This window comes from Miniopterus schreibersii (assembly GCF_964146895.1).
Source record: "Miniopterus schreibersii genome assembly, chromosome: 20".
NCBI lineage: Eukaryota > Metazoa > Chordata > Mammalia > Chiroptera > Miniopteridae > Miniopterus > Miniopterus schreibersii.
This window is the reverse complement of record NC_138122.1, coordinates 26,030,961-26,057,836: the sequence shown is the minus strand read 5'-3', so window position 1 is coordinate 26,057,836 and position 26,876 is coordinate 26,030,961. Positions and strand designations below refer to the sequence as shown.

The 26,876-nt window shown below is 64.7% G+C and overlaps 3 protein-coding genes across 6 annotated transcripts in view; 1 reads left to right on the top strand and 2 right to left on the bottom strand.

The window, feature by feature from the left end:
• Positions 1-18,918, top strand: part of PITPNM2 (phosphatidylinositol transfer protein membrane associated 2) — a 70,345-nt gene extending 51,427 nt beyond the window's left edge. Inside the window, exons 7-27 of one of the 2 annotated variants that reach the window (XM_081123504.1) lie at positions 283-588; positions 1,024-1,119; positions 3,138-3,242; positions 3,439-3,509; positions 5,995-6,242; positions 6,643-6,832; positions 6,986-7,105; positions 7,320-7,555; positions 7,995-8,173; positions 9,311-9,481; positions 9,998-10,150; positions 11,221-11,385; positions 12,083-12,226; positions 13,603-13,751; positions 14,068-14,184; positions 14,523-14,639; positions 14,758-14,906; positions 15,005-15,154; positions 15,511-15,694; positions 15,776-15,904; positions 15,995-18,918. In XM_081123504.1, coding sequence (XP_080979630.1) covers positions 283-588; positions 1,024-1,119; positions 3,138-3,242; positions 3,439-3,509; positions 5,995-6,242; positions 6,643-6,832; positions 6,986-7,105; positions 7,320-7,555; positions 7,995-8,173; positions 9,311-9,481; positions 9,998-10,150; positions 11,221-11,385; positions 12,083-12,226; positions 13,603-13,751; positions 14,068-14,184; positions 14,523-14,639; positions 14,758-14,906; positions 15,005-15,154; positions 15,511-15,694; positions 15,776-15,904; positions 15,995-16,324 — 3,509 coding nt within the window. In that variant the 3' untranslated portion in view covers positions 16,325-18,918. The remainder of the gene's footprint in view (positions 1-282; positions 589-1,023; positions 1,120-3,137; positions 3,243-3,438; positions 3,510-5,994; positions 6,243-6,642; positions 6,833-6,985; positions 7,106-7,319; positions 7,556-7,994; positions 8,174-9,310; positions 9,482-9,997; positions 10,151-11,220; positions 11,386-12,082; positions 12,227-13,602; positions 13,752-14,067; positions 14,185-14,522; positions 14,640-14,757; positions 14,907-15,004; positions 15,155-15,510; positions 15,695-15,775; positions 15,905-15,994) is intronic. The other variant, XM_081123505.1, reaches the window with a different exon arrangement.
• Positions 18,919-19,474: 556 nt separating this feature from the next.
• On the bottom strand, positions 19,475-21,807 carry ARL6IP4 (ARF like GTPase 6 interacting protein 4). The gene is made up of 6 exons (XM_081122905.1): positions 21,699-21,807; positions 21,206-21,405; positions 20,411-20,674; positions 20,208-20,325; positions 19,832-19,901; positions 19,475-19,752 (listed from the first exon to the last, which is right to left on the bottom strand). The coding sequence occupies exons 2-6, from the start codon at positions 21,366-21,368 to the stop codon at positions 19,696-19,698; spliced, it is 672 nt and encodes a 223-aa protein (XP_080979031.1). The 5' UTR covers positions 21,369-21,405; positions 21,699-21,807; the 3' UTR covers positions 19,475-19,695.
• A 700-nt stretch (positions 21,808-22,507) lies between these two features.
• On the bottom strand, positions 22,508-25,807 carry OGFOD2 (2-oxoglutarate and iron dependent oxygenase domain containing 2). Of its 3 annotated transcripts, none has more exons than XM_081122903.1 (7): positions 25,625-25,807; positions 25,180-25,236; positions 24,662-24,775; positions 24,477-24,576; positions 24,095-24,222; positions 23,609-23,866; positions 22,508-23,534 (listed from the first exon to the last, which is right to left on the bottom strand). In XM_081122903.1, the coding sequence occupies exons 1-7, from the start codon at positions 25,754-25,756 to the stop codon at positions 23,271-23,273; spliced, it is 1,053 nt and encodes a 350-aa protein (XP_080979029.1). In that variant the 5' UTR covers positions 25,757-25,807; the 3' UTR covers positions 22,508-23,270. The 3 variants fall into 3 exon arrangements, with proteins under 3 accessions (XP_080979029.1, XP_080979030.1, XP_080979028.1); XM_081122904.1 differs by having other exon boundaries at positions 25,349-25,636; XM_081122902.1 differs by having other exon boundaries at positions 22,508-23,866.
• Between the last annotated feature and the right edge of the window lie 1,069 nt (positions 25,808-26,876).

The following is a 26,876-nucleotide window of genomic DNA, read 5'->3' as shown; positions in this document are numbered from 1 at the left end:
AGGCAGAAATCTGCCCCCACCCCCAATTCGGCCTGGCTTCTGAGCAGACGCATTACCTAAGGGAGGCCAACTGTGAGCCAGACCCCACATTCACAGGAGGGGAAACTGAGGCACGGGGTGGGGATGTGATTTGCTGGAGGCTCCACCGTGAGTGCGGTTGGAGCCTGACCCGCAGCGTCGGGCAGGCACCTCCCGGTCCCCAGCCTGGGCCCCGCGCCCCGGGGGACCTCGAGGTGGGACTGACGTGGCCTCCGCCTGCGCCTCTGTCCCCCGCCCGAGCAGGCCTGCGGAAGGTGATGGTCCGGGCGCACCGGCAGGCCTGGTGCTGGCAGGACGAGTGGTATGGGCTGAGCATGGAGAACATCCGGGAGCTGGAGAAAGAGGCCCAGCTCATGCTGTCCCGCAAGATGGCCCAGTTCAGCGGCGACGAGGAGGAGCCCCAAGTGCTGGCCAAGGGCGAGGCCGGCCAGGCCCAGGCCCCCAGGGAGTCCCCCCAGCCCAGCGGCGGCAGCGAGCCCCTGGCCAGCCGGGGCCTGAAGAAGCAGTGGTCCACGTCCTCCAAGTCGTCAAGGTCGTCCAAGCGGGGAGGTGAGCACCCCCCGCCGCCCCCCAGCCCAGCCGCAGGGTCCCTGCCCTCTGCGTGTCCACCCGGGCGACAACCCTCAGCCCTGCCCGAGGCGGCCCCGGGCCCAGAAAAGGGACCCTTGCTCTCGGCGGCCTCACGGGCCACAGCGGCAGGGAGTCAGAACCGCTCTCCTGCTCGGAGGGAAAGCCCAGGGTGCCCCTCCCCTCTAGCAGGTGCCCCCGGACGCCCCTCCACAGCCCGGGCGAGACGGGCGCGCTGGCCCTGTGGGAACCCCGCTCCCAGCCTCTCCCACTGGGTGGGTCCCACGCAGCACACTGGGTGGGGGGGGTCTCTGCTCCTGAGGGGGGATCCAGGCCAGAGGAGCCCAAAAGGCTTCGGACCCCGAGCGAGGCCCCTCTGGGGACCCGTGTGGACGGCGGGTGGGTTTTGCCTTCCAGCCAGCCCCTCCCGCCGCAGCCTCTCTGAGTGGAGAATGCAGAGCATTGCCCGGGACTCGGACGGCAGCTCCGACGACGAGTTCTTCGACGCCCATGGTAGGTTGGCCGCCGGAGCGCCCTGGAGGCCTTCCCAGGAGGGGTGTGGGGGCCCAAAAGGGTTGGAGGGCTGGGGATTGATAGGATGGTTGCTGTGCAAAGTCCTGGGCGAGCAGCATGGAAGAGAGGGCAAGACTGAAGTCGTCACCCCCAGTCGCAGGCTCACCCCACCCGGATGTCGGGATGCGCGCGGGGCCGGCAGGCGGGGACCGTCCTCGGGAACGCCCCCATAAATGGATTTACAATCAGAAAGAGGATTTTTTTTTTCTACGTGTCCATTTATTTCCGTAAGAAGCTCCATAAAAGCCTAAGGCCTTATAATGTTCTCTTTGCTTTCCCCAATTACCTTTTTTTTTTCTTCTTGGTTAAATTAATACACAGCCGATGTAAAAAAACTTTAGACAACGCAAACAAGCAGAAGATACGTGAAGTGCCCATTTCCCCACTCATCCCAAAATCCGCGCAGCGAGCGCAGGGCCACCTGGCTGGAGGAGCCAGTGCAAAACCCTCGCTCACCTCGGCCCTCGGCCGCTCCTTCCAAGGAAGTGACAGGGGCCTGCAGACAGGTGTGGGGGGCGGGTTTCCAGTTTTCAGGTTGCAAGCGGGACACAGGCTCAGAGAGAGACAGAGACTAGCCTCCCGGCACACAGCAGGACAGGGGCAGGGCCAGAGCCTTGTCCAGCCACCTCTGCGGCTTGACTCCTGAAGAGGAGCCATCTAACAATTAGGGCATCTTAGTTAACAGGCCTTCCCTCGAGGGAAAGAATTTGGGGTGTCTGTGTCCAGGCAAAAGGGAGGTGCCTGGTTCGGCCTTGAGGTAGGGACCTAGAACAGGTGACAGGTGGTTCCTGAGCTGGCCCCTGCACCTGGGGCCTCCCGAGGGTGGGGAAGGGTGTTTTGGGCATCCCACCCATCCCCCACCAACCAGGCCCAGAGGCTGAGCCCCTCCTGGCTGTGTCCCTGACACAAGGAAACGATCCATCTCGTGTAGAAACTTTAGAAAAAGCCGGAAAAGAGAAGAGGCCGCAGAGCCGGGAGACACCAGACCGGCAGTGCCCGGGGGAAGGGGCCCGGCGGCCCATCTCGGGGTTGGGGGAGGGGCCGGCACGTGCCCGCGTCCCGACAGCTGCCTGCGACCCCGCGGTCCTGGGCGGGAGTTCTCGGAAACAGGAACCACGGTGGGATTGTTCATAGCAGCGCTTCTCACGAAGCTGTATTTTGTGGATGTTGGAAATGGTTGGGAACATGAGCTGACGAGCAGAGAGACAAAATGTGGTCCTTCCAGACGGGGACTAGGATTCAGGCATGAAATGCAGGAACCTGGGAAACACAATGCTGGCCCCGAGAAGCCGGGCTGTAAAGATCACATCAATTCGAAATGTCCAGCACAGGCAAATCCACAGACAGAAAGCAGACGGGTGGTGGCCAGGGGCTGGGGAGGGGGGAGGGGGAGTCGGCTTAGGGGGACAGGGTTTCCTTTTGTGTGATGAAAACGTCCTGGAACTAGACAGAGATGATGCTTGCACAGCATTGCGAATGTACTAAATGCTGTTTCTCAGCGGCTTTAAACTGTGACTTTTGGGGGGGGGGGAGAGGGAGAGAGAGAAACATCAATGACGAGTCACTGACCGGCCGCCTCCTGCACGCCCCCTACTGGGGATGGAGCCCGCCCCCGGGCCTGTGCCCCGACCGGAATCGAACCGTGACCTCCTGGTCATAGGTCGACACGTAACCACTGAGCCACACCAGCCGAGCTTAAACGGCGACTTTTACGTTAGGTGACTGTTACCACAATTTTTTAAAAAGGCGAGGCAGCAGCCCCATGGGTGCGCAGCATGTGTCTGTCCTGTTAAGGAAGGCAGAGAGCAGAATGGAGCCCGGAGGGGCCCACGGCCAGAGCAGCAGGGGAGACCCCGGAGCCACCACTCCTGGGCCCCCCACCTCCAGGAGCAGACCTCCCAGCACCCCCCCAGTCCCTGTTCCCAGACAGCATGCTGAAGCCCCTCTCTCCTTCCCAGAGGACCTGTCCGACTCAGAGGAGATGCTCCCCAAGGACATCACCAAGTGGAACTCCAATGACCTCATGGACAAGATCGAAAGCCCTGAGCCAGAGGACGGGCAGGGTAACTGGCTGGGGTGCTGCGAGGGTGTGGGGAGCAAGCCCCTCCTCTCTGACCCAGCTCCTGGGCATGGGGTGGGGGGCGAGGGGGATGAGCGACACCCTGGGCCCCACTTGCCACCATCGCGGCCTCTATATGGGGGACCTGGAGCTGCCCGGCCGCCCCTCTGCTCATGGGACCCCCCGTTTCTGTGTTGCAGACGGTCTGTTTCGCCAGAACGCCCCTGAGTTCAGGGTGGCCTCCAGCGTGGAGCAGCTGAGCGTCATTGAGGTGGGTGCCCAGGGGTCATAGAGACCCAGCCAGGGCTGCCGGGGGAGGGGCCGGGGCTCAAAGGACCAGTCCCCTGGGGCTGCAGAGGCAGAACTCAGCACCCACAACCTCACTCACGTCCACGCTGGCCTGGGTCCCCCACCCCTTCTGATGTCCCCGAGAAGCGGCAGGGACAGTAGACAGCCCCCGAGGAAGGACCCGACCCAGCTCCCGGCCTGGGAAGTAAAATGAGGAACTTGTAAATTCCAGACCAAAAATAAGACCTTCACCATGTTCCCAGCCTTCCTGAAGTTCCTGAAGAGGAAAAGATGGAAGGGAAGGAAGCAAAAGCCATCTAGGCAGAAGTGATGTGGCCGGTGGCCGCCACCCGCTGGGACGGGGAGCTCCCGGTGCCCAGTAAAGCCGTCTCGGCGGAGCCTGTGTCTGCTTTGGGGGCTCTTTGCACGGAGCTCACGCCCCTCCTCCTCCACCTGTGGGTGGTCAGAGCTGTTGGCGCTGGGGGCCGGAGCCCCAGCCGGGCTGTCACATGCGGCGGCCACCACACTGCTCTGGCTTCAAGCTGCCCAAGGTGCAGACAGCCCCCGGGGACTCGGGACCCCTGGGGAGTCTGGACTGGGTGGTAGTGGGGGAGGGAGCTTCTACACTGCCCTCCCCCCTTTTGGGGTTTCCTGCTCTGAGGTCTGAGGTCCCACGGGCTTTTCTGGAAGAGTAACTGGGGTGATTTCCACTTGCGGGTTAATGGCGATAAAGCAGGCGGAGCCCCCTTCCCACCAGCGTCGCACACAGCTCTGACGGCCCCCGGGAGGGGCAGAAGGGGCCCGGGCTCCGGGTTGGCGGAGGGTGTGCATCCAGCCCAGCACGGTTCTGGGCACCGCCACCCGAACTCAGATCTGCTTGCTGGCAAAAGCCCCCAAACCAGAGCCTCCTCTCCCGGCCTGTGGAAGGTGGGGGGCTCTACGGAGACAATGACAGGTTCCCTGTTTTCTCAGGGCCTGTCGCCCCCGCTCCCCCGTGCTGTGGGCTCCGTTCCCACTGGGCTCTCGTCTCCGGCAGGGTGTGCCCCCTAGAAAGCAGGCTCACAGGGAGAAGCTGTGTCTTAGGCTGGCCTCCAGGGGTCCCTGAATGGTCCCAGCAGAGGGGACACAGGCAGGATTCCCTCAGCTCCCCACTGCTCAATCCCATGACCAAGTGCCACTGTCCTGGCCCCGCCTGTGGTCTGGGCAGCTGGTGGTCCCGCCCTGCCCTGGACTGTGAACTCATCCGTGCCCCACAGGCGGGCAGCAGTGGGCAGTACATGTATGGGGACAGGTGTCATCCCCAAACTATGCGTCCAGGCCCTGTGGCCCACAACTGGCCAGTCAATGACCAGTCCCCTCTACTGGTCAGTGGCACCCGCTCCCTTCCTGGCAGCCTCACCAGCCCTGGGTCCAGGGCCCAGTTCAGGTCCAAGTGCCCCCACATGTGCCCTCCAGGTGGCTTCAGCTCCTTGGTCTGTCTCCCTGGTTCCTCGGGGACAAGCCCCTCTCTTCATTCAACTCCCTTCCTCACCGCCCCCCCCCCACCTCTTGACAATACGGGTACAGCAAGTGCTCACCCGTGACCCCTTTTGGGCCCAGGCCTCACCCACAGCCATCCTACACCAGACGCTGGGCTCAGGGAGAGGCCCCTGGGGATGGTGCCACAGCCAGGGGTGGCAGCAGCTCTGGGTTCCAGTCTAGCTTGGCACTGATGTGCTGTGTGACATTAGGCAAGTCCCTTGGCCTCTCTGAGCCACTACCGCCTCATTCCTAAATGGAACTTACAAATGTACACAAGTCTCAGGTCTCACTTTGACCTCGCAAGCAGGAGGTGGGTTCCTTACCCTCCACAAATGAGGGGGTTCAGACAAACACACCTGCCTGGCCCTCCCCGCTCTGAGATGCTGGGATATCTCTGCCCCTGGGACCTTGGTCTTATTGGGGGTCTAGGAATGGCAGGGTCTGGGGGGCGGGGGCCAGAGAGGAGGCCCCATGTAGATGTAGGGAGAGCTGCTAGCTGCTGGCAGAGTGGCCAGGCTGAGGCCCTGACCCCAGCCCCTCTTAAGTGACCTCATGACTTTGAGCAGCTTTTGGCCCTGCCTGCTGGGACTGAGACAGACCCATGCCTGGACACAGACACACCGAGGGCAGGCAGCCCCAGAGGCCTGGACCGGCTGAGCCTGTACCCAGGGCCAGGGCTCCCCAATGGAAGTGGAGTGTATGCCTTCGGGGTACTAGTCTCCCCGCTGTGTGCCCTCTGCCGGGGTCAGACTGGCCGCTGAGAGCAGGAAAATGGGCTTAGCCTCCCCAGAGGGTGGTGTTGAGGCAGCTGACACCAGGCTGAGAAACTGGAATCAGGATTCTTAGAGGGAGCCAGGGGACCTCGACAGGCCTCCCCCAGGGTGACAGGGGCCTTAGCAAGGAGCTGAGTGCCCAGGGGAGTTGACACCCGCCCCTTGTCCATGCAGGACGAGGTCAGCCTGCCGCTGGCCATGCCACCCTCCAAGATCCACGTGCTGCTGCTGGTGCTGCATGGGGGCACCATCCTGGACACGGGCGCCGGGGACCCCAGCTCCAAGCAGGGCGACACCAACACCATCGCCACCGTGTTCGACACTGTCATGCGTGTGCACTACCCCAGCGCCCTGGGCCACCTCGCCATCCGCCTGGTGCCCTGCCCGCCTGTCTGCTCAGATGCCTTTGCCCTGGTCTCCAAGTGAGTGTGCTGTCCCCTCCCGAGGGCCGTGCAACTTCTCTGGTGTCCGGACACCTGTCTGGACATCCAGACCTGCCATCCAGTCCGTTCTGCCCAGATGTGGCAAAATCTATGCAGATGGCTGGGCACAGAGTCAGGAGGGCTGGGGCCCAAGACTGAGCCTCAGTTTCCCCAGGTGAGGATGCTCACCTACCTCCAAGATACGGGGCCTTACTCCCCAGCCCTGTCCCCACACCTGCCCAGGGACTGACCTGGAAGCAACCCCACTAGGTTTGCCGAGTCACAGCTGAGGCTCCCGGGTGGCAGGCAGCCCCTGGCCTGTTGCTCAGGGCAGGGGACACAGGCTCCTTGGGCTGACCAGAGGCCACCTGCTCTGTCCTGACCGGGCCCCCTCCCCCAGCCTCAGCCCCTACAGCCACGACGAAGGCTGTCTGTCCAGCAGCCAGGACCACATCCCCCTGGCTGCCCTGCCCCTGCTGGCCACCTCCTCACCCCAGTACCAGGAGGCGGTTGCCACAGTGATCCAGCGGGCCAACCTCGCCTACGGGGACTTCATCAAGTCCCAGGAGGGCGTGACCTTCAATGGGCAGGTGAGTCCTGGGGTGGGGGCAGGGAAGGCAGAGGCCCCTGCGGGGCGGCTCTACCCAGACCTTCCGCCCGGCTGTGCAGGGTGTGACGGTCCTCCCCAGCCGCGCCCCGCAGGCAGGGCCGGCGCTCAGGCCTGAGAGCCCCTCTCTCCCCAGGTCTGCCTGATCGGGGACTGCGTCGGGGGCATCCTGGCCTTCGATGCCTTGTGCTGCTGCAACCAGCCGGTGTCTGAGAGTCAGAGCAGCAGCCGCAGGGGCAGTGTGGCCAGCGTGCAGGTACCAGGGGCACCTGGAAGAAAAGCCGTCAGTCCCTGACCAGTGGGCAGGGGAACCATGGGGACATGGCGGGTAGGGTTCCCCCCACTCTGGCTTGGGGGAGAGCTTGGCTGGGCAGTGAGTGGCCAGTGGGCCTGGAGGCGGGAAGGAGGACACTGATAAGAGGGCGAAGCCAGTGGCCACCTGGCAGTGAGCCTGCATGGGGCTGTTCCAGGACACTGACCTGCTGTCCCCGGGCATCCTGGTGAATTCGTCACACGGCGGTGGTGGCGGTGGCGGTGGCGGTGGCAGTGGCAGCCTGGAGAGCAGCAGGCACCTGAGCCGCAGCAACATCGACATCCCCCGTAGCAATGGCACCGAGGACCCCAAAAAGCAGCTGCCCCGAAAGAGGAGTGACTCATCCACCTACGAGCTGGACACTATCCAGCAGCACCAGGCCTTTCTGTCCAGGTGGGCAGGGCTGGCAGGAGCCCGGGGGTCAGATCAGGAGGCCCCTCCGCCAGGGGACCATGGGGACTCCTAGAGGGAGGGACAGCCAACGTGAGGGTCCTGGACGCCCCCAGCCCGGCTGGGTCCCCAGCGCTTCAGCAGGAGAAAGAGGTTTGCAGGAGACAGCTGTGGTCTTGTCCATGCTGAGGGCCATCTTGAACCAGAGGGAACAGATTGTCAGAGGGGAAGCAGTGTCAGGGACAGAGATGACCAGGTGCAGCATGGTCCCTGCCAGGCCTGTCCCAAAGGCAGCGGGCCCCCTGCAGCTGCGCCTGAAGGGCAGCACAGGTGCAGCCTCTTTGGGTCTGATGACCTCTTAGGGGCCTCCTTCAGGAGCTGAAGAAAGGCCAGCCCTGGGATTGGCCTTGGTATGACCTGGCGTGTCCCCCCTCCTCCACAGCCTCCATGCCAGCGTGCTGAGGAACGAGCCTGGCTCCCGCCGCTCAAGCAGCTCCACCATGCTGGACGGCACGGGAGCCCTGGGCAAGTTCGACTTTGAGATCGCCGACCTCTTCCTCTTCGGGTGCCCGCTGGGGCTGGTCCTGGCCCTGAGAAAGACTGTCATCCCCAGCCTGGATGGTGAGAGTCCTGCAGGGGCAGGGTGGGGTGGATGACACCTGAGCCCATCATAGGGCCTCAGTTGTACCCCTGTCAAAAGGCCATGGTTGGTCCCAGGCCCCTTCCCGTATCAGCCTCTTTTTTTGTCCTACGCACTAGGAGCCCGAACCTCTCCCCTGCTCCTCCTTCAGCAGCTCAGTTTCTTGCCCCTGGCCCCCAACATCTGCTGTTTCATTTTATCTCCAAGGCACCCGTGGGAGCCAAGGTTCAGATAAGAAAGGGACCCTTCCAGGGTCAGATGGGGATAGACGCAGTCCCCCTGACCCAAGGTCTTCCCAAAAGGGAGAGGTATGAAGCCGGGCACTCCCCAAAGCCTTCTTGGCGCAGTGGCCTTCCAGTCCCGGAGGTGCCACAGCCACGCTGCTCCGAGCTCCCTCTTAGTCTACACAGACAGAGAGGCAGGGCCTTATTTATATATTAGTGCACAAGGACCTAGGGACAGTGACGCTATGTTAAAAAGAATGTGGCGGAACTATGCGTGCTGATATGAAAGGCTCCAAAATTAAACGAAGAAAAGAAAAAACAGCGAAGTTCAGGAAGTATAGCATGTGTGTGTTTTAAACGCGAGATGCACACCGCTGACCCTCTGTGCAGGTGTCCCCCGCTCCCCGAAAGTGGAGCACCCTGTGAACGGTCATTATAACTTTTCCGTTTTAAAAACGGTTAATAAAGGGAAAATGGCCCAAACAGATCCCCAAACCTGTAGAAGACACGCTGTCAAGGTGTTCTGTGTGCAGACCACACCCGACCGCGCCCAGCTCCGGGCCCCGCCCCTTCCAGAGCCCGCCCCTGCAGGCCCCGCCTCCCGGGCCACGCCCCTCCAGGCCCCGCCTCCCGGGGCGGAGCCAGCTGCCGCCCAGCGACTCCGCTCCGCGCCCAGCTCCGGGCCCCGCCCCTTCTAGAGCCCGCCCCTGCCAGCCCCGCCCCTGCAGGCCCCGCCCCCGCAGGCCCCGCCTCCCCGGGGCGGAGCCAGCTGCCGCCCAGCGACTCCGCTCCGCGCCCAGCTCCGGGCCCCGCCCCTGCAGGCCCCGCCCCTGCAGGCCCCGCCTCCCCGGGGCGGAGCCAGCTGCCGCCCTGCGACTCCGCCCCGCCCCCCAGTTTTCCAGCTGCGGCCCGCCTGCCAGCAGGTGTACAACCTGTTCCACCCCGCCGACCCCTCCGCCTCGCGCCTGGAGCCCCTGCTGGAGCGGCGGTTCCACGCCCTGCCGCCCTTCAGCATCCCCCGCTACCAGCGCTACCCGCTGGGCGACGGCTGCTCCACGCTGCTGGGTGAGAGCCCCGCGGGCGGCTGGGCGCTGGGGGGGGGGGGGCGCCTCTCCTGGGTGCTGCAGGCCAGGGTGGGCCCGCTGTGCGCGGAAGGGCAGCCTGCCCTGGACACCTGAGAGTCTGGGCACCTGTGCAGGTGCAGGTGCGGGTGCGGGTGCACTGGCCCCACCGATCCCAGCGAGTCGGGAATGACATCAGGGTCTCACCACCATGCCAGGGGACCGGACTACCGTCCCCACTGCCCAGGGAGGCATAGCAAAGGACCCGACCCCTACAGGGGGGTACAGGAAGGGGGGGCCAGAGAGTAGACCTGAGCAGTGAGTGAGTGTGAGACCTGCCCAGTGTCCCTTCTTGGCCCTCCCTGGGAACGGCCCCATCCCACCCATCCCAGCGTGTGTCCCAGTGTCTTGTGGCGTCCTGGTCCTCGAGGAGCCCCGCGTGTCTTGTGTCCGAGTGTGTCCGGACGGCCCACGTGAGTGTGTCTTCTTGTGCTCTCTGTTCTCTCCCGTCTGCCTCCAGTTGAGACCGTGCAGAGAAACCCTGAGCTGGTCCTGGAGGGCGGCCCCCTGACCCCCCTCCCCGGGGATGGCTTCCTGGAAACCAGTATCCCAGTTCCCGAGCTCACCTGTCAAGATGGGCCCCGCCCAAGTCCAAGTCCGGGCTGTGCTGAGTGTGTGTAAAACCCCTGCTCGTGGTGGGGTCTGCTTCACTGGCTAACCGCTGCTCCTCAGGGACCCCCACCCTCTGCTCCTGGTCACTAGGAGTTTGTGGGACTTAGGTAGCGAGGAAGGGAGACCAGGCAGGACAGGTCCTGGGGAGCAGGTCCCGGTGCCCCTTCTCTGCACACCAGGCAAAGCCAGGAGGAGACCCAAAGCACAGGGGGCCCAGGAGCCCCGAGAGGGGAGCAGCTGTCCAGGGTGACCTAACACAGGTGCCAGTAAAGGACTCTTCCCCCATTGTGAGGCTGGCAGAGGCAGCCAGGAGATAGGGTGGAGGCTTCCAGCCCACTGGGACTCACCTGCACCCCCAGGAGAAGCCTTCAGCCCTGGTGAGGGGTTGGATTCTCAGGGCCCTACTCCCTCCCTCCCGGAGGAGGTCCAGGCACCTGCACCCAACCAGATATGGGTCCTTTAGCCAAGCCACTTATCCCAGCTCCACCCTGCCCTGGGCCCGGCCCAGGTGAGGCTGGTTCAAGCCCTCAGCACCTGCCTTTGTCAGTGTGGCCTGTGTGGGAGGGACGCATGTGAGGCCCCAGCATAGGGCAGCCACCCAAATCCCTGTTGTTAGTGGCCTTCAGTCCCAACTGCCATGGGCTGTGGGTGAGGGTGAGCTGGGCTGGGCCCTGCAGCCAAGAAGCCTAGATTAGACCATACCAGGAGCAGTGCTGGGGTAGAGGGTGGTAAGGATGCCCTGGGGGGACGTGGGCCTGGCTGCATTGCCTCACTTCCCACTGTGTCTGTGTCAGTTCTCTGTCCATCCTGTCCCAGCCCTCCCGTCTCCCCTGCCTCGACTCTGTACCCTGCCCTCTCAGCACTGAGCAGGCAGGCCCTGGCACACTTGGGCCCCTCCTCACTGCCACCTCTGCTGTCCTGCCACTGGAGGTGTCGGCCTCGCCTGGCACAGCCACCACTCTGGCCCCCCCAGCCCATGCTGGACCCTCCCTCCCACTGCTCAGGAGCTGGGGGACAGGGCAGGGCAGGGCCTCTCTTACCCCTGGGTCTCTGGTCCCTGTCCACCTGCAGCAGAGGCACTCCAGACCCACAACACGGTCTTCCAAGAGCACATGGCCCCGTCCTCGCCTGGCACGGCCCCCACCAGCCGAGGTTTCCGCCGAGCCAGTGAGATCAGTATCGCCAGCCAGGTGTCGGGCATGGCAGAGAGCTACACTGCGTCCAGCATTGCCCAAAGTGAGTGCAGCAGTGCCCTGCCTGCCCTCCCTGCACCATCCCTTCTGTCCTTCAGGGGGCAGGATGCCCCCCAGGGAATAGTTGGCAGTGTCTGGACACAACTGGGGAGGGGGTGCTGCCGGGATCTGGTAGGTAGAGACTAGAGATGCTGCTCAACTCCCTGCAGTGCCCTGGATGCCCCACAGTAAAGAGTGATCCGGCCCCAGATGTGCACATCTGGAGGGAAGGAGTGTTGGAAGGAAGGGGTGGCCCAGTGGGAGAATGGCGGCACCCTCTCAGAAAGCTGGGAGATAGTGAGCCTGGTCCTAGCCCGGGGTGGGGGGCGGGCAGGGTGCTCCCTGAGGAGAAAGCTGAGGGGGCTGTTTCTGGAGAGGTGAGCAGAGCTGAGCAAGCTGGAGGGTTGGCTGAAGGAGTCAGGGAGGTGAGGTCTCACCGTGGCCACCTGCCCCTCCTGCCGCCCCAGGGGGCAGAGGACACATGGGTGGAGTCCGGGTCGCCCCTTCTCGGTCCCCCCTGCCATCCTCCCTGCCCACATGACCAGGTTTCAGGCTGCCCATCAGAGCCAGCGCTGCTGGGGCGAAAGCTGGTGTGGTGCCCTGTGAGGAGGGCCCGGGGGCCTGGCGCTCTGCCCAGCATCCTTCCTGGCCCTCAGCGGGGGCCGCAGTGCTGAGGCCTCTCCCTTGTTCTCGGTTCTCAGAGGCCCCAGTGCCGCTCGGCCACACCCCCAGCGTCAGGCGCCTGTCCCTGCTTGCCCTGCCCCCCCCATCCCCCTCCACCCCGGGTCCCCGCGCGCAGGCCAGGCGGGTGCACTCCCGCCTCCCCGACTTGGACTTCAGAGAAGGTACCGGGCAGCACATGCCCACCACTCACACTCACCTCCTCCTTTCACTGGGGTCACTCCGTTTCCAGGCACAGCCCTGCTCACCTGCCCCGCTGAGGACTAACCTGGAGCCCGAGGCTGGGCTGGGGGCACTCAGACATCCAGGGAGGAGGCAGGAGCAGCTGGAGTTGGGGGGGAGGGCCCATGGAGCTGGAATGAGGGGGTGGGGTGGGGATCAGGACTGTGGGTCAGGCAGGCAGCCGGCAGAGGGCAAGATGCCTGAATTTCCTGTGCATCTGCATGTGGCCACCGGGGAGGCATCTCTACACCTCATCTCTAGCTGGGGTGGCCGCCCAGGCCCGAGGGGGAGCCGACACTCACACGCAGGCCTGTCCGACCTCACCGGGTCCCAGGCTGAGCGGGCCTGTCCGACCTCGCCGGTCCCAGGCTGAGCGGGCCTGTCGGACCTCGCCGGGTCCCAGGCTGAGCGGGCCTGTCGGACCTCGCCGGGTCCCAGGCTGAGCCGGCCTGTCCGACCTCGCCGGGTCCCAGGCTGAGCCTGCCTGTCGGACCTCGCCGGGTCCCAGGCTGAGCGGGCCTGTCGGACCTCGCCGGGTCCCAGGCTGAGCCGGCCTGTCCGACCTCGCCGGGTCCCAGGCTGAGCCTGCCTGTCGGACCTCGCCGGGTCCCAGGCTGAGCGGGCCTGTCCGACCTCGCCGGGTCCCAGGCTGAGCGGGCCTGTCGGACCTCGCCGGGTCCCAGGCTGAGCCGGCCTGTCCGACCTCGCCGGGTCCCAGGCTGAGCCTGCCTGTCGGACCTCGCCGGGTCCCAGGCTGAGCGGGCCTGTCCGACCTCGCCGGGTCCCAGGCGGAGCGGGCCTGTCCGACCTCGCCGGGTCCCAGGCTGAGCGGGCCTGTCCGACCTCGCCGGGTCCCAGGCTGAGCCGGCCTGTCGGACCTCACTGGGTCCCAGGCTGAGCGGGAGCGCAGGCCTTGCCGTGGGTCCAGGAGTTGTAACTGCACTGCAGTGAAGCCTTTCACGGCCTCGAAGCCTGGGGTGGACGGGAGCCAGGAGAGAACAGCGGCGGGGCCTAGGGCAGCGGCCACCAGGACAACAGGACCAGGGACAGGGAGTCCAGCCTCCAGAAGGGCTCTTCCCCTCCCCCTCTAAATCCACACGCCCACCCGAAGGCCCGCCCCTGGCACTCTGCTGCCTGCCCCGTCCTGGCCTGCGCCTGCCCGAGCTCCCTTTGTCACCCAGCCTGGCAAGGGGACTCTCGCTTTGGCTGCTGCCCTTTCCCTGGTTGGAGGAGGGTCTTATCTTTGGGCCAAGCTGGGCCTGAGGGGCCAGGTGACCCTCTGGGGTCCCAGCCCCGTCACAGCGCCTCCTCCTGGCAGTTGCCGCGAAGTGGTGGGGCCAGAAGCGGATTGACTATGCCCTGTACTGCCCCGACGCCCTCACGGCCTTCCCCACGGTTGCCCTGCCACACCTCTTCCACGCCAGCTACTGGGAGTCGACCGATGTGGTCTCCTTCCTGCTGAGACAGGTACCTGGGGCCCCTGGGGTCCTGCATGCCACGGCTGCTGACACAGCCCCATCTCGTAGACGAGGACAGTGGGGGGCCCTGCCCTCTGACCCTGTCGGACAAGAGCAAGCGGGATGGAGGAACCCTTGGGAAGCTGAGATGGGGAAATGCATTTGCAGTCACGGGACATGTGTGACCCCGGGGGGCCCAGAGCATGGCTGTAGAGGGTTGAACGGTGCCCCACATAACCTCACAGCTTCCTGCTTCCAGCTCCCAGAACAGCGGGCCCAGGGTGAGGCCACTCCATGACCTGCCCCTGCCCTCCCGTGTTCCCCAGGTCATGAGGCACGACAGCTCCAGCATCCTGGAGCTGGACGGCAAGGAGGTCTCGGTGTTCACCCCCTCGAAGCCGAGAGAGAAGTGGCAGCGCAAGAGGACCCACGTGAAGCTGCGGGTGAGGGGGCTCTGGGTGCCGGGGCCCCATGCCTGTTGTCCTGTGGGATCCTCCCAGGAAGACCCAGCTTACAGATGAGATAACTGAGTCTTACTGAATTCTCCGTTTGCGAGGTTGGAGCTATTACTCCACTTACAGACAGGGAAGTGCAGTGCACGTAGCTGCTTCATTTCCCCACGGCCACGTGGCTCCATGGTTGAGCTGGACTTGAACCCAGGCTTTCTGGCTGTAAGCCCAGCTCACCCCACAGGCCCACGGGAGGCTCAAGCTGAGCCCAGGAGACCCCAGCCACCCCTCCGTCCCCCACCCTGACCCAGCATCACCCCTCCCCTTCCCAGAACGTGACAGCCAACCACCGGATCAACGACGCAGTTGCCAACGAGGATGGCCCTCAGGTTCTCACTGGCCGGTTCATGTACGGGCCCCTGGACATGGTCACGCTAACTGGGGAGAAGGTGAGGACACAGGGAGACGGCCGGAGCCCCCCTGCCTCCCCCGCTCTGGCTGGGGTGTGGGGGTGGGAGGCCAGGGTGCACAGCCCACTCGTGACCAGCCTGCCCTGGGGGCTCCCAGGTGGATGTGCACATCATGACGCAGCCGCCCTCGGGCGAGTGGCTGTACCTGGACACGCTGGTGACCAACAGCAGTGGGCGGGTCTCCTACACCATCCCCGAGACTCATCGCCTGGGCGTGGGCGTCTACCCCGTGAAGATGGTGGTCAGGTTCGCGCCTCCTCAGGGCGGATGGGTGGGCGGGGGGCCTGCTCTGGGGCGGGAGGAAGGGGCTCTGGTGGGTTCTGATGAGCCGCCCCCGCCCCCAGGGGAGACCACACGTTTGCGGACAGCTATATCACTGTGCTGCCCAGGGGCACGGAGTTCGTGGTCTTCAGTATTGACGGCTCCTTTGCCGCCAGTGTGTCCATCATGGGCAGCGACCCCAAAGTGCGGGCCGGGGCCGTGGATGTGGTGCGGTGAGTGGCCCCAAGGGGCATGGTGGGTGGGCCCGGGGGCCAGAGTAGGGGACATTTGGCCGGGACCTTGAAGCTGCTGCCACCACTTCCTGGCTGCATGACCGTCACTTGACCTCTTGATGTTGGTGCCTCCGTCCCCTCCGCTGGGAGGGGGGCTCACAGGCCCAGGTGCGCGGCTGCCAAGTGCATCTGTGGGATTGCGTGGCTCAGGCTGCGGGCGCCGCTGTTACTGTTGAAGCCAAGTCAGAGAGACCCTTTTCTGCGGCCCCCGTAGGGGCCGGCTGGGCAAGGAGGCGGGTGGCCCAGGAAGGGGGTGGGGCTGCTGTGGGACACCCGGGCCTGCCCCTCGCCCGCAGGCACTGGCAGGACCTGGGCTACCTCATCATTTACGTGACGGGCCGGCCTGACATGCAGAAGCAGCGGGTGGTGGCGTGGCTGGCCCAGCACAACTTCCCCCACGGCGTGGTGTCCTTCTGCGACGGCCTCGTGCACGACCCGCTGCGGCACAAGGCCAACTTCCTGAAGCTGCTCATCTCCGAGGTGGGTCCGGGGCAGGGGGGCGGGCCGGGCGGGGCTGGCCGGGCCGGGCCGTGCCCGCGCCCACACCGGTCTCGCCCGCAGCTGCACCTGCGCGCCCACGCGGCCTACGGCTCCACCAAGGACGTGGTGGTCTACAGCTCCATCAGCCTGTCCCCCATGCAGATCTACATCGTGGGCCGGCCCACCAAGAAGCTGCAGCAGCAGTGCCAGGTGAGCGGGCGGCGGTGGCGGGTCACACAGGCGGGCAGGCTCGGGCCCTGCCCCGCGACGGCCGCCGCCCTGACCGCCCCTCCCCCACAGTTCCTCACAGACGGGTACGCGGCCCACCTGGCCCAGCTCAAGTACAACCACCGGGCCCGGCCGGCCCGCAACACGGCCACCCGCATGGCGCTGCGCAAGGGCAGCTTCGGCCTGCCCGGCCAGAGCGACTTCCTGCGCTCCCGGAACCACCTGCTCCGGACCATCTCTGCCCAGCCCAGCGGGCCCGGCCTCAGGCACGAGCGGACGCAGACGCCGAGCCAGCCAGAAGGCGAGCAGCGGGGCCAGCGCAGCATGAGCGTGGCCGCTGGCTGCTGGGGCCGAACCATGGCCGGCCGGCTAGAGCCAGGGGCAGCCACGGGCCCCAAGTAGGGCCCCGTAGTGAGGCGCTGCGGTCTCCATGGTGCTAGGCCAGTGGCCAGCCCACCAGGAGGCCTGGCCTGGGCACATGCCGTTGGCTGGGGACAGACTTGTCCCAGGGCCCAGCAGAGGACACTAGCTGTACCACACACAGCCCGCCCAGCCCTGCCTCACATCCTAGGGTCTTGAGGGGGTCCAGTTGCCATGGAAACTGGCAGGACAGCCAGCCCCAGGATGACAGAGGGACCAGGACCCCCCCACGTGGACCGGCCTTGAAGATTCTCCTGGACAACCGCCCTGCGTTGACCTCGAAGCATCCTCACGCCAGGCCTAGGCCCAGCCTGCCTCCTCCCTGGCCACTAGCTTGCCCTGACCCCCACATACCCTCCCACCTGGTAGCAGCTCTGATGGGGGACAGCCTGCTTCTTGTTAACGCGAGTTAACTCTTCAGCCTCACTGGTTTTGCACTGATTTTTGGGAGCAGAGACCCGTTACCCTCTCCTGTGGCTATGGGCACATCCACACGCATGAAAAGTCAACTTTTGCTGATCCGGGACCTAGTGCCACACGGAAGGCTCCAGGGTGGCAGATCCCTGTGCAAGCAGGAGAGAAAGGCCATATCTTAATTTCTGCAGCTCTGCCTGACTATGGCAACCCCAGACCCCTGCCACCTGCCCCACCCGGAGCACAGTGAAGCTGTGAGCCTGACGTCCTCACAGGCGGCGAGGCCAGTGAAGACCAGGGCGGGCTCTCGGGAAGCCCAGCCTCAGCCTACGGCGCCAGGCCTGGCCGCCTCTTCCACTGCTCGCCTGCCATAGGCCAAGGCCCCACGCCTGGGCCCTCCCGCGTTTCTACACCTTTCTACTTCTCCGATCTGGTTTCTACGAGGTTTTTTTAAATAAGCAATCCTTGGCTGCTTCCTTTTCTTAACTCTTTCAGTACCAAGTGCAGCCCCTCCACACAGAAACGCCCAGCACTGTGACGGAGTCCAGCCTGGTTCTGGGTCCTGGGGCCCTGCCTCCTGAGCCCACCCAGTGGGGTGTGGGCTCCCTGCCTCACCTGACCCATTAATCCCACTGAATTTCTACTCTGGAGTGGGTGGGGCACACACTTGTTTCTTTTTTTAACGCCAATTCCGTTCCAATGCCGAGTCTGAAAAGCCACAACTCCCGTCTTTAGCTTAAGGGCAGGCAGCCACGGCGTGTCCTACCCGGCCAAGGCCGCGCCGTCCTGCACACTGGGCCTGCCTCAGCCCGCCCTCCCTGGGACTGCCTGCGAGCTCAGCTGCGGCGCTCGGCTCTGGGCGGCCCCTCTGCTGCTCCTCCACCTTCTTCAAGGCGGGGGGAGCCTGTCTGGCCTCATCCAGCCGTCCAGCCACGAGGCTCCACATCTGATAAGCTGCCGCCAGCCTGGCTACGCACGGCCTGGGGGCCTCCTGGGCTGGGATGGGGAGGTGCGCCGATCCGTGTTAACTTTTTTCCCGTGTGTAGATATGTACAGCCAAAGGGTCGTGTAAATGTTCTGCAAAAGGGGGCCTACACAGAGCGAAAGCTATTTATTTTGTGCAGAGAAGTGTCTGGAGGGATGGGACCTCCAGGCTTATTCATATTTAAGATGTAGCTTTTTGTTTTCCCAGGCGTTCTGTATAAAGCGACGATTATTTTATGGACCGAGTTTTAACGTAACTGTTGCAGTGAAAGTGCAATATCTGACCTCCCCCTTCGCCCCCCAGCGGGAAACTGCTTGGCCGACAATCACAGCCCCTTGGGGGGCCCCTGTGGCCAGTGCCTCCCCCTCTATGGGCCCCACCTGGCCTGGGACTAGCCATTGGGAGGAGAACCCGGAAGAGTTCCGGCCCGCCTGCAATAAAGGCTGAGGCTTCCTGGCCGGGGGAGGCCCTGTGGGCGGTGGGCTCGGCCCCCCCCAGCCGGCAGCCTGCCCCCCACAGCTCTGCGCTCCCCACCTTCCTGCCCAGCCGCCAGCCATGCCAAGGACAACAGCAATAGTCCCCCGGGCCTCTCCCAGCGGCCCCCAGCCATAGATGGCGAGGTGGGCAGCCTCCCCTCCCGCTGACTTCTCCTCCGTATCCAGGTCTGCTTCCTGCCTCTCTTTGAGATTCTTTTTGACACAGTCTTCTCTTGAGGAAGCACCAGTTTTTCAGAAACTAGGAGAAGGAGGGCAGAGTCCTTTAAAAAATATATACCAAAAATGTTTACAGCGTTGGGTGCTGAGCTGCGGGGCTCAGGCCTGACCGGTCATTACCAAAGGGTAAGGCAGACCTTGCTGACTGCCACCCACCCAGGCCTGTTAGAGTAGAAGCCTTAGTCCCATGCCCACCCCCCCCACCTGGCCACCTGCCTTCTCTTTGATTTCTAAAGAGGGATTTCGCAGAGACCCCCATCCCCTGCTCAGCTCTGAGCCGCCCGCCCACCCACCACGTTGGTCTCTATGTCTCAGCCCCTCCCATCTGTCTGTCCGTCCGGGCCCTGTGTGAGCAGCGTCCTGATTCCCCACCTGCCCTTGCTGTCCCTGCGCCATCGGGCCTGAGTGTGCTCTGTATACGGTGTCATTGTCTGTCACACAAATTAAAGAAGCAGGACGGCTTCCTTCTGGGTCTCGTTACTGCACCAGCCACCAGAGCAGCAGGTAGGGCGGGGGTGGCAGAGGGGGCACAGCTTGTCCTGTGCACAATGCCCACTGCATTCATGGTAACACCAGTGGACTTGCAAGGGTCTGATCCTGTGCTGGCCCATTCTAGCCCCTTCCTGGGAGTGAACTTGGCTAATCCTCCCAGCAACCCAGTGACGAGGGCGCTCCCAGTCTCTGCTTCACAGAGGACACAGCTGGTGAACTGCCCAGGACTCCCTCCTGGACCACCTGCCCCAGCACCGGGACCCTCAGCTATTGCCATCTTCAGCCTGAACTCCCAGCTGCAAGGGCAGCTGACTCCCTCCAAGCCTGAGGGAACTGGGTTAAAGAGCCGAGGCTCTGGGTTTGGGGTGGGGGTGGCAGTGATTCCAGGCACACTGATCTGGGGATGAGCGCACAGCCACTAGAGCACACCCTGGCTTTTCCCAAAAGCTCCTGCAGCCCTTATTTGTTCCCGGCAGTCTGGCAGCACCCTTCCCTCCCTCTCAGCACAAAAAAGCAACACAACAGGAGAAGTCTCCAACCAGGCAACGTTTAATATCTGGGAAACTGCATTCTTTCAGGAGAAGGGGAGTGGGTTAGGACAGTGACCCGGTCCTCCTCCCCTGCATCTGAGAGGCGGCTGGGACAGAGGCCGGTCCACAGGAAGAAAGACAAACAGCACCCGTCTGGCTTCCTGCTGCCCACCCTCTCATGCCACCAACACTGTCCACAGACCTTGGTTGGCAGGGCCCTCAGGGCAAGAGCCCTGCTCGCATCTGGAAGGCCAGGCCATCCCCTCGGGTGGCTTGCTGGATAAGAGAGCACACAAGAGGGGGCACGTCACAAACAGAGCCGAGAGTGAGCCCTGGGCACAGGGGTGACACCCACCTTGTTGATCTCCTTGTGTCGTTCCTTGGTTACGATTTCCTCTAAGACCTCGCCGTCTCCCTTAATGAGCCTGGGGGAGGAGTGGGAGCAGGCTGAGGCCCTAATGCCAGACAGAGCACCAGAACTGCCCAGCAGAGGGGTGCCAGGCCTCAGGCCCCACCCCTCCCTCTCTCCCACCCTTGGGACAAGGGTAAAGGTGGCCAGGTAGCCTCCGCCATCAGATCAGCCAACAGTGGCATTCTGATCACCCTCGAGAAGGCCCTTCCCACCCCTGCAATCACTTCGGGAAATGGGGGAGGAATGGCCTCAGAGGTCCCACTGACAAGTGACTGCTTTGCTCCCCACCCCTGGCCTTTTCGGAGCAGCAGCCCCCCACCTGGTGCGGCCGGTCTCCGGGTCCACCACCTTGCGGATGACGCTCTGCCGCGCATCCCACTCCTCCTTGGTCATGGGCTTCATGGCCTGGATTCGAGACTTCTGCTCATCCGTCAGCACTGGAAGGGGAGATGGCAGGGAGGCGGTGGTGGGACCTTGGGGAGGGGACCCCCTCGTCCCGTGCACCCGGCAGCAGCCCAGTACCTGGGCCGTCGTCTTCCTCCCCGGCGGGTCTGTGCCACTGGTCCAGCGAGGGGCCTGGCGGCGCCTCGGGTGGCCGCACCTTAGCCTTCTCCTTGCCCTTCCTCTTCAGCCGCTTCTTCCTTTTCTTCCGCCGCCGTCTCTTGTCCTCGCGCTTCTCCCGCTTCTTCCGGCTGCGGCTGGAGGAGGAGGAGGAGCTGGAAGAACTGGAAGAGGAGGAGGAGGAGCTGGACCGCGGCCTCCTGCGGGCCTTGTGCTTGCTTCTCTCTGTGAGGCGGAGAAGGTGAGGCTGGAGGCTAGGAGCGGGGAGTAAGCCCCGTCCCCTTGCTCTGGCCTGTGTCCCCCCCCCTTTGCTCTGGCCTGTGTCCCCCCCTTTGCTCTGGCCTGTGTCCCCCCCTTTGCTCTGGCCTGTGTCCCCCCCTTGCTGTGGCCTGTGCCCCCCCTTGCACAGCCTGTGTGGGCTCAAGCCTAGGACGGGGGGCTGGCAGGCATCGGCACTCTCCAGACAGGCCCTTTTGGGCTCCACACAGTCACTGTCCAGCAGCAGGGCGGCCGGACCCCACGGCTCAGGCCCAACCGCACGGGAAGCGTGGCTTAAGAGCCCCGCTAAGCGACGCGCGCTGCACGGGCCGGCCCAGCCCCGGTCCCGGGTGTCCGTCAGTCCAGACCTGCACGCCCCACTCTGCACCCCTCGGACTACTGCTCACGGCGACCTCCCCGCAACCACCCCCAGGAAGCCCGCCCCGCCGAAGTCCCCGCGCCCCTTCCCCCCCATGACCCCTGACCCCCGACCCTCACCCTCGGCCCCAGAGGCGGAGGCGCTGGCCTTGCGGCCTCGCGATCTAGACGCTGAACGGCTCCTCCGGGCGTCCTTGCTGCTCTTCCGGCTCCGCTTTCCCGACCCTCGCCCCCGAGACCGGCTGCGGCTCCTCGAGCGCTTGCGGGAGCCCACGTGGGCCATAGCGCCGCGGGCTGGGGGCCGGGGGACCCGGGGACCCCTGAAATCAACGAGGCTCTCAGGGGTGCGGGGGCCCGCAGGCTGGGCTCCAAGGCCCTTGGGGCCCGCTCCCCACCCCCACCCCGGGGAAGGGAGACGAGAAACTCCGCAGCAACCTCACGACCCGCAACCACCCGCTGCCCCCGGAGACCCCGGATTCCCCGCTGCGGCCCCTTTAAGGGCCCGCCCCCGCCGGGACGCTCCGCGCCTGCGCCAGCAGCTCCGGCGCCCCCGGGAACGGCCGCCACGCTCACCCGCCAGGTGCGTCCTGAACCCCTTCCCACGCGCGCCTACCCTGCACCCACGCGCCCTCCGCCTGAAGGAGGGTCCCCGGGGCGGCTCCGTTCCCCACTCCGCTGCCCACGCGTCCCGCCCCACACCACGCCTCCGCGCTCCGCCGCGGCTCTGGGTGACTTCCGGCCGGGGCGGTGCTCCGGGAGGCCGTCCGGCTGGAAAGCGGGGAGCTGCTTCCTTTAGTTCTGAAGCCCCAGGTTCCGCCTCTGGGGCGGCTCAGGAGACGCTGTCGGGCGCACCCACCCTCCGTTTAAGAGGCGAGCCGGGCGTCCAGGTCTCACCTCCAGGCCCGTGCGAGGCCCTGCCGGCTCCCGCAGCGCCCGGCCCAGCCCGGCGCCAGTCCCCGAGCTCGCAGGCCCTTTGCTGTTGCACCCGCCTCCAAGATCGCCCTTCCAGCGCGCTGCGGCGCCCCTCTCCCCGACGTCCTAGCGGAGGCCACCCCACTGCGCCCCGCTTGCCAACCTGGGTTGTCTGCCGCCTTGTCCGCTCCATCAGGCCGTGAGCTCCAGGGCTCAGACGCCCTGGCCTTTCCAACGTCCCCACGCGGAGACGGCCAACCTCAGTGTCCATCGGGGGCCTGAGAGACCGGGGCCGTGCAGGGGGAGGGGCTCCTGTGAGGGGGGCCCGCGGGTGTTCAGACCGCGCCGCGGGGACCCTGCTCCCGCCGGTCTCTGCAGTGTGGGAACGGCGTCTGATTTTCAAACCCCTGGTTTTCAAAGGGGCGACCACCCCGTGTGCACAGCTGCACTCCTCACCCAATTGGGGGGCCAAATTGCAAGCTTTTCAGTAATAATGACAGCAGCGAACTCGGGGCTGTTAAAAAGCACTTTATAAATCATTGGACTCTTACAGTAGCTCTAGGACATGGGCACTTTCCAGATGAGGAAACTAAGGCACAAAGAGGTCAGGTAGCTTCCCACAGTCACAGAGCTGGACGGGGCAGAATCAGGCTTTGAACCCAGGCAGTCTGGCTCCAGAGGCCCTGCTCTTGACCCCTCAGCACCATCTAGAAGATGCTGTTGGTGGCCCACCCAGATCCCCTCTAGAGGCAGGGGCCCTCACCCGCAGCTGTGATGTCGGATGCTGACATCTACACCTGTACATTTCTCTGGAAGTTTCCCTTGGCCACTGGGAGCCACCTGTCCTGGAGATGGATGTCTGGGAGGTTGTTCACACATATCCTGCCCCCCCCATGCCCTCTCGTGACACACCCTGTAGCCAATAACCAATGCTGGGGGCAAACTGGTAGATTCATGCTCCAGAGCTCCCATGGGACTGGCCTGGGCTTAGATGCCATCTGAACCCACGTCCTGGCCCAGCTCCTTCCTGCCTTGTCCTGCTTCTTGGACTCCTTTCTCCTGAGGGTATTCCCTTGAGAAATAGGAATCCCCATCTCAGGTTCTGCTTCTGACCTAAGCTGGCCCGTCTGCTGAGAGAATAACCCAGAAGCCTGCTTGTCCTTTTGAACCAAGAAGTGCTGAGGGCTGCAGGGAGTTTATTTCTGCCCTCCCCCAACCGAGGTGGCAGAGTTCTCCGCTGGCAGGCCACCCCCGACACGGGTCCCAACCAGGCTCAAGTCAGGGAGCACACATCCACCGTCGTGGGCTCCTCTCGGGTGAAGCCGTCGCCGAACCCCTCGTCGTCCACCAGGTCGGGCGTCCGGCAGCACATGGGGCAGAGGCGGTTGCGCACAGCGGAGGCCCGGAGCCAGACAACGAGGTTCCATCGCTCACCAGCGCCCAGGGGCCGGGCTCCGTGCAGCTGGCCGCCTCGATGCAGGATACCCTGGCCCACCACGTGCTCCACCTCCAGGGGCTCGGCCAGGGCTGAAGGCGCCTGCAGACAGCTGGGCTGAGGCCTGGGCACTCCCGGCTACCCCAGGCCCCGCCCCGTGGGTCACACACACTAACCTGGAAGAGGCCTCCGAAGTATAGGGCACCCCCCGTGAAGGTCTTGCCCAGGGCCACGTTGATGGTCAGCTCAGCATTATCGTAGTGGCAGCCCAACTCTCGGTCCTGGCCTGGCGCGTACTTGACCACGAAGGCTCGGTGGCTGTCGAGCCAGCCTCCGCCACAGTCTGGGTACAGCAGGGCCATCAGTGGCTGGAGGAAGCGCTCCCGCAGCGGTGTCACCAGTGGCTCATCCAGGCCTAGCTCATGTAGCAGCACCTGGGAGAAGGGTCCTGGGGTCAGCAGGGAAACTGGTGGGGCCTCGCTCTGGATCCCCAGTGTGTCCTTTGACTTGTTTAACTTCATAATCCTTCCTCGGTTTCATTTTTACAGCTGGAGAGACCGAGGCACAGAGAAGACCACACAGCTCATCCGCAGCCCTGCAGGTCAGTCTCCCAGACCCAGGTGTCCCTGTCTCCTCAGCCCACCAGGTGGAGCCTCACCCACCCCGTAGTTGTTCATGGTGTTGGGTCTTCCCTTGGGCATATCTGACTGCTCGAAGTGCTCCAGCTCCTCCAGCAGGGCCTGGCAGAACGGCGCTGTGAACACAGGCAGCCGGTAGATCCGCTTCTCCTCTGCAGGGAGGGACAGTGTGTCGGCCAGGAGCTCTGGTGTGGGTTTCGATCTCCCCGTTGAGTTGTGTAGCCTGGCACACCTTTTCACCTCCCCCAGCCTCAGTCTCCTCGTCTGTACAATGGGGATACCGTGGGTACTCTACACTCCTCTCAGGGCTATTATGACGCTTTGGTGCTTGGAGGCAGACAGAATGGGTAGCAGGACTCCAGTCTCTCACGCCCTATTCTGCCAGGTCATGGGGCCAGGACCTCACCTGACACTGTCTCCAGCCGGTGGAGGAGGCCCTTGAGGTCTGCACCCGGCATTGCGCTGTACTCAGCTGCGGCCAGAAACTCGGGGGCCAGAGCCACATCCTGGGGGCAGAAACACACCCACTGTGGGGCAGGCAGCCCCCCAGCCTGGATGCCTCCTCCTCAGTAACCTGCCCCTGCTGGGTACCTGCAGCAAGCTGTAGATCTCTGGCCGTGCCGGGTGGTAGGAGCTGGCGATGAGGGCTTTCCTAGCAGCCGACTCCTGCCCCAGCCGCTGTCGTCGCTCCACCTCCTGCTCAAGCTGGGGTGGCACAGGGCCTGGTTACCAGAAAAGGGCCTCCCATCCCCTCAAGGCCATTGTACGGATGAGGAAACGGAGGCTCAGGAGGGCCAGAGCAGAGCCCAGGCTGGGAACCAAGCCTCCCTATGTTCCTGACTCTGGCAGGGCTGACTGCAGGTGCGGGGCTGTTAGCTGAAGGGGCCTCCTTCCAGAAGGGGGCGCATCCCCCCCTGGGCTGCGTCAGCCGGAGCCGGCTGGGAGGAGAGCCCCGAGATGCACCTCGGCCGGCTGGGGCCACTCAGGGAAGGGAACAGAGTCCCAGCCGCGCCTTGTGTTCCAGAGGCTGCAACAGGGCTCCCCTGGGAAGCTTCCCACCGCTAACCCCCCGGTGAGGGAGGAGGGGCCGAGGCAGGGACCAGTGTTACCTCTTCTAGCAGCTGCTGGAAGTCCTTGGGGCTGACGCAGCCTCGGCTGCGCAGGATCTGGGAGCAGAAAGGTCAGTGAGCACGACTGCGCGACGCCGGGCGAGCCACCTACCAGCTCTGAGCTTCAGTTTCCGCTCCTAAAATGGAGTCGAGCGCCCCCCGACCTCACCGAGCCCCCCGATCATCGCGAGGGTGGAATGCGGAGGCCAGGGCAGGGCTCCCAGCTGCTGTCTCGGCGCCGACAGGGCGCACTGCGCCCGCAGGCTGGCTCACCCCGCCCCCAGCCTCACTAAGGAGACACTGTCACCCCCGTTGAAGGCGAGGAAGCTGGGGCACCGAGAGGCGAAGATCTGAGCTCGCGGGCAAAGCAAACGGCCCGGAGGACCGAGGCGCCTCCTCCCGCCGTCTCGCCCGCTCCCCCGCGGGGCCGACGGGGGCCGCTCACCGGGCCGTAGTCCCGGCGCAGCTGCTGCTCGCCCCGGAAGCGCAGGTGCAGCCGGTAGCGCGCCACGTACAGGTTCTCGGTGCAGAAGCAAGCGCAGCGGCAGAAGCGCCGCGGGACGCCCGCCGTCGCCATGGTGAAGAGGCGAGCGCGCGCGGCCCCGCCGGCTTCCGTAGGAGCACTTCCGGGGACGCCCTCCTCCGGGGCGGGATGTGAAACCCGCGGCCAAGGGCCCGGTTTAAATTCCCAAGCGCAGAGAAGAACGGAGGCTCCGCCCCGAGAAAGCGGCCCGCGGTGCAGAACGGCGCTCCCGGGGCGGGGAGACAGGGACGCGGGCCGCCGCCCTCAAGGCCCCCGCCCCCTCCCTTTTCTGCTCGGAGCCTTTGAAGAACCAGCCAACCCCACAGCGACCGTTACGGCGCCGGAATCCAGTTCTGTGCGTCTGAGCTCGGGTTTGGCACTTTCCCCCGGTCCCTGCCCCCGCCCTCCCGTTGCCAACGCCACGGTCTCTTAGGATTCGTCGCTGGTTGTCCCGGTGTCTCCACGAAAACGCTCCGTCCGGCGCGACTTCCGAAGCTTTCAGGGGCGGGGCGGGGGGGACAGGGCGTGGTCTGTCCTCGGCCACACCCCGCGCCCGCCGCTTCTGGTTCCGCGCAGCCGCCGGGAGAGGAGGAGCGTTTGTGTCTCACCGAGCGCGCGTCCCCGCTGCGGGGAGGCCGGCCGGCGGGCCCCGAAGCTCGGATGGCGTCCCGGTTACTGAGACGGGAGAGCCAGGGCGGGGAGCAGGAGGGAAGTCCCGGACCCTGGGACTGGTTCCTCCAAAGAGCGACCTTGCGGCTGAGCCCCAACTGCTGCAGCGAGCGCTGGCAGGAAAGGGTTGCAAGCCGGGGGCCGCGTGTGCTGAGGGTTGCAGCTCACTGAGCATCTGGGGGGGCCCAGCCGGAGGGAACGGGGCCGGTGGTGTTGGGGCCGAATCGCTGGGCGCAGGAATTTTACCCTCCGCGCAAAGGGAAGTTTAATCTTCACAATAAACCCTATCGCATGGGAACTATCCCCATTTTACAGATGCGGAAAAGGGGGCTCAGAGAGGTCGAATGATCCACCCAAGGTCACACAGCTCATAAGTGGTAGAGTCTGAATGGAACTCAGATCTGACTCAGCTGGGTTGTTTGTAAAGGTGCAGCCAGGTCTGCATGGGTGCCCCCTCCCCCGCCCAGGCATAAAAATTACTGGGTCCCTGGGGACCCCTAGGCTC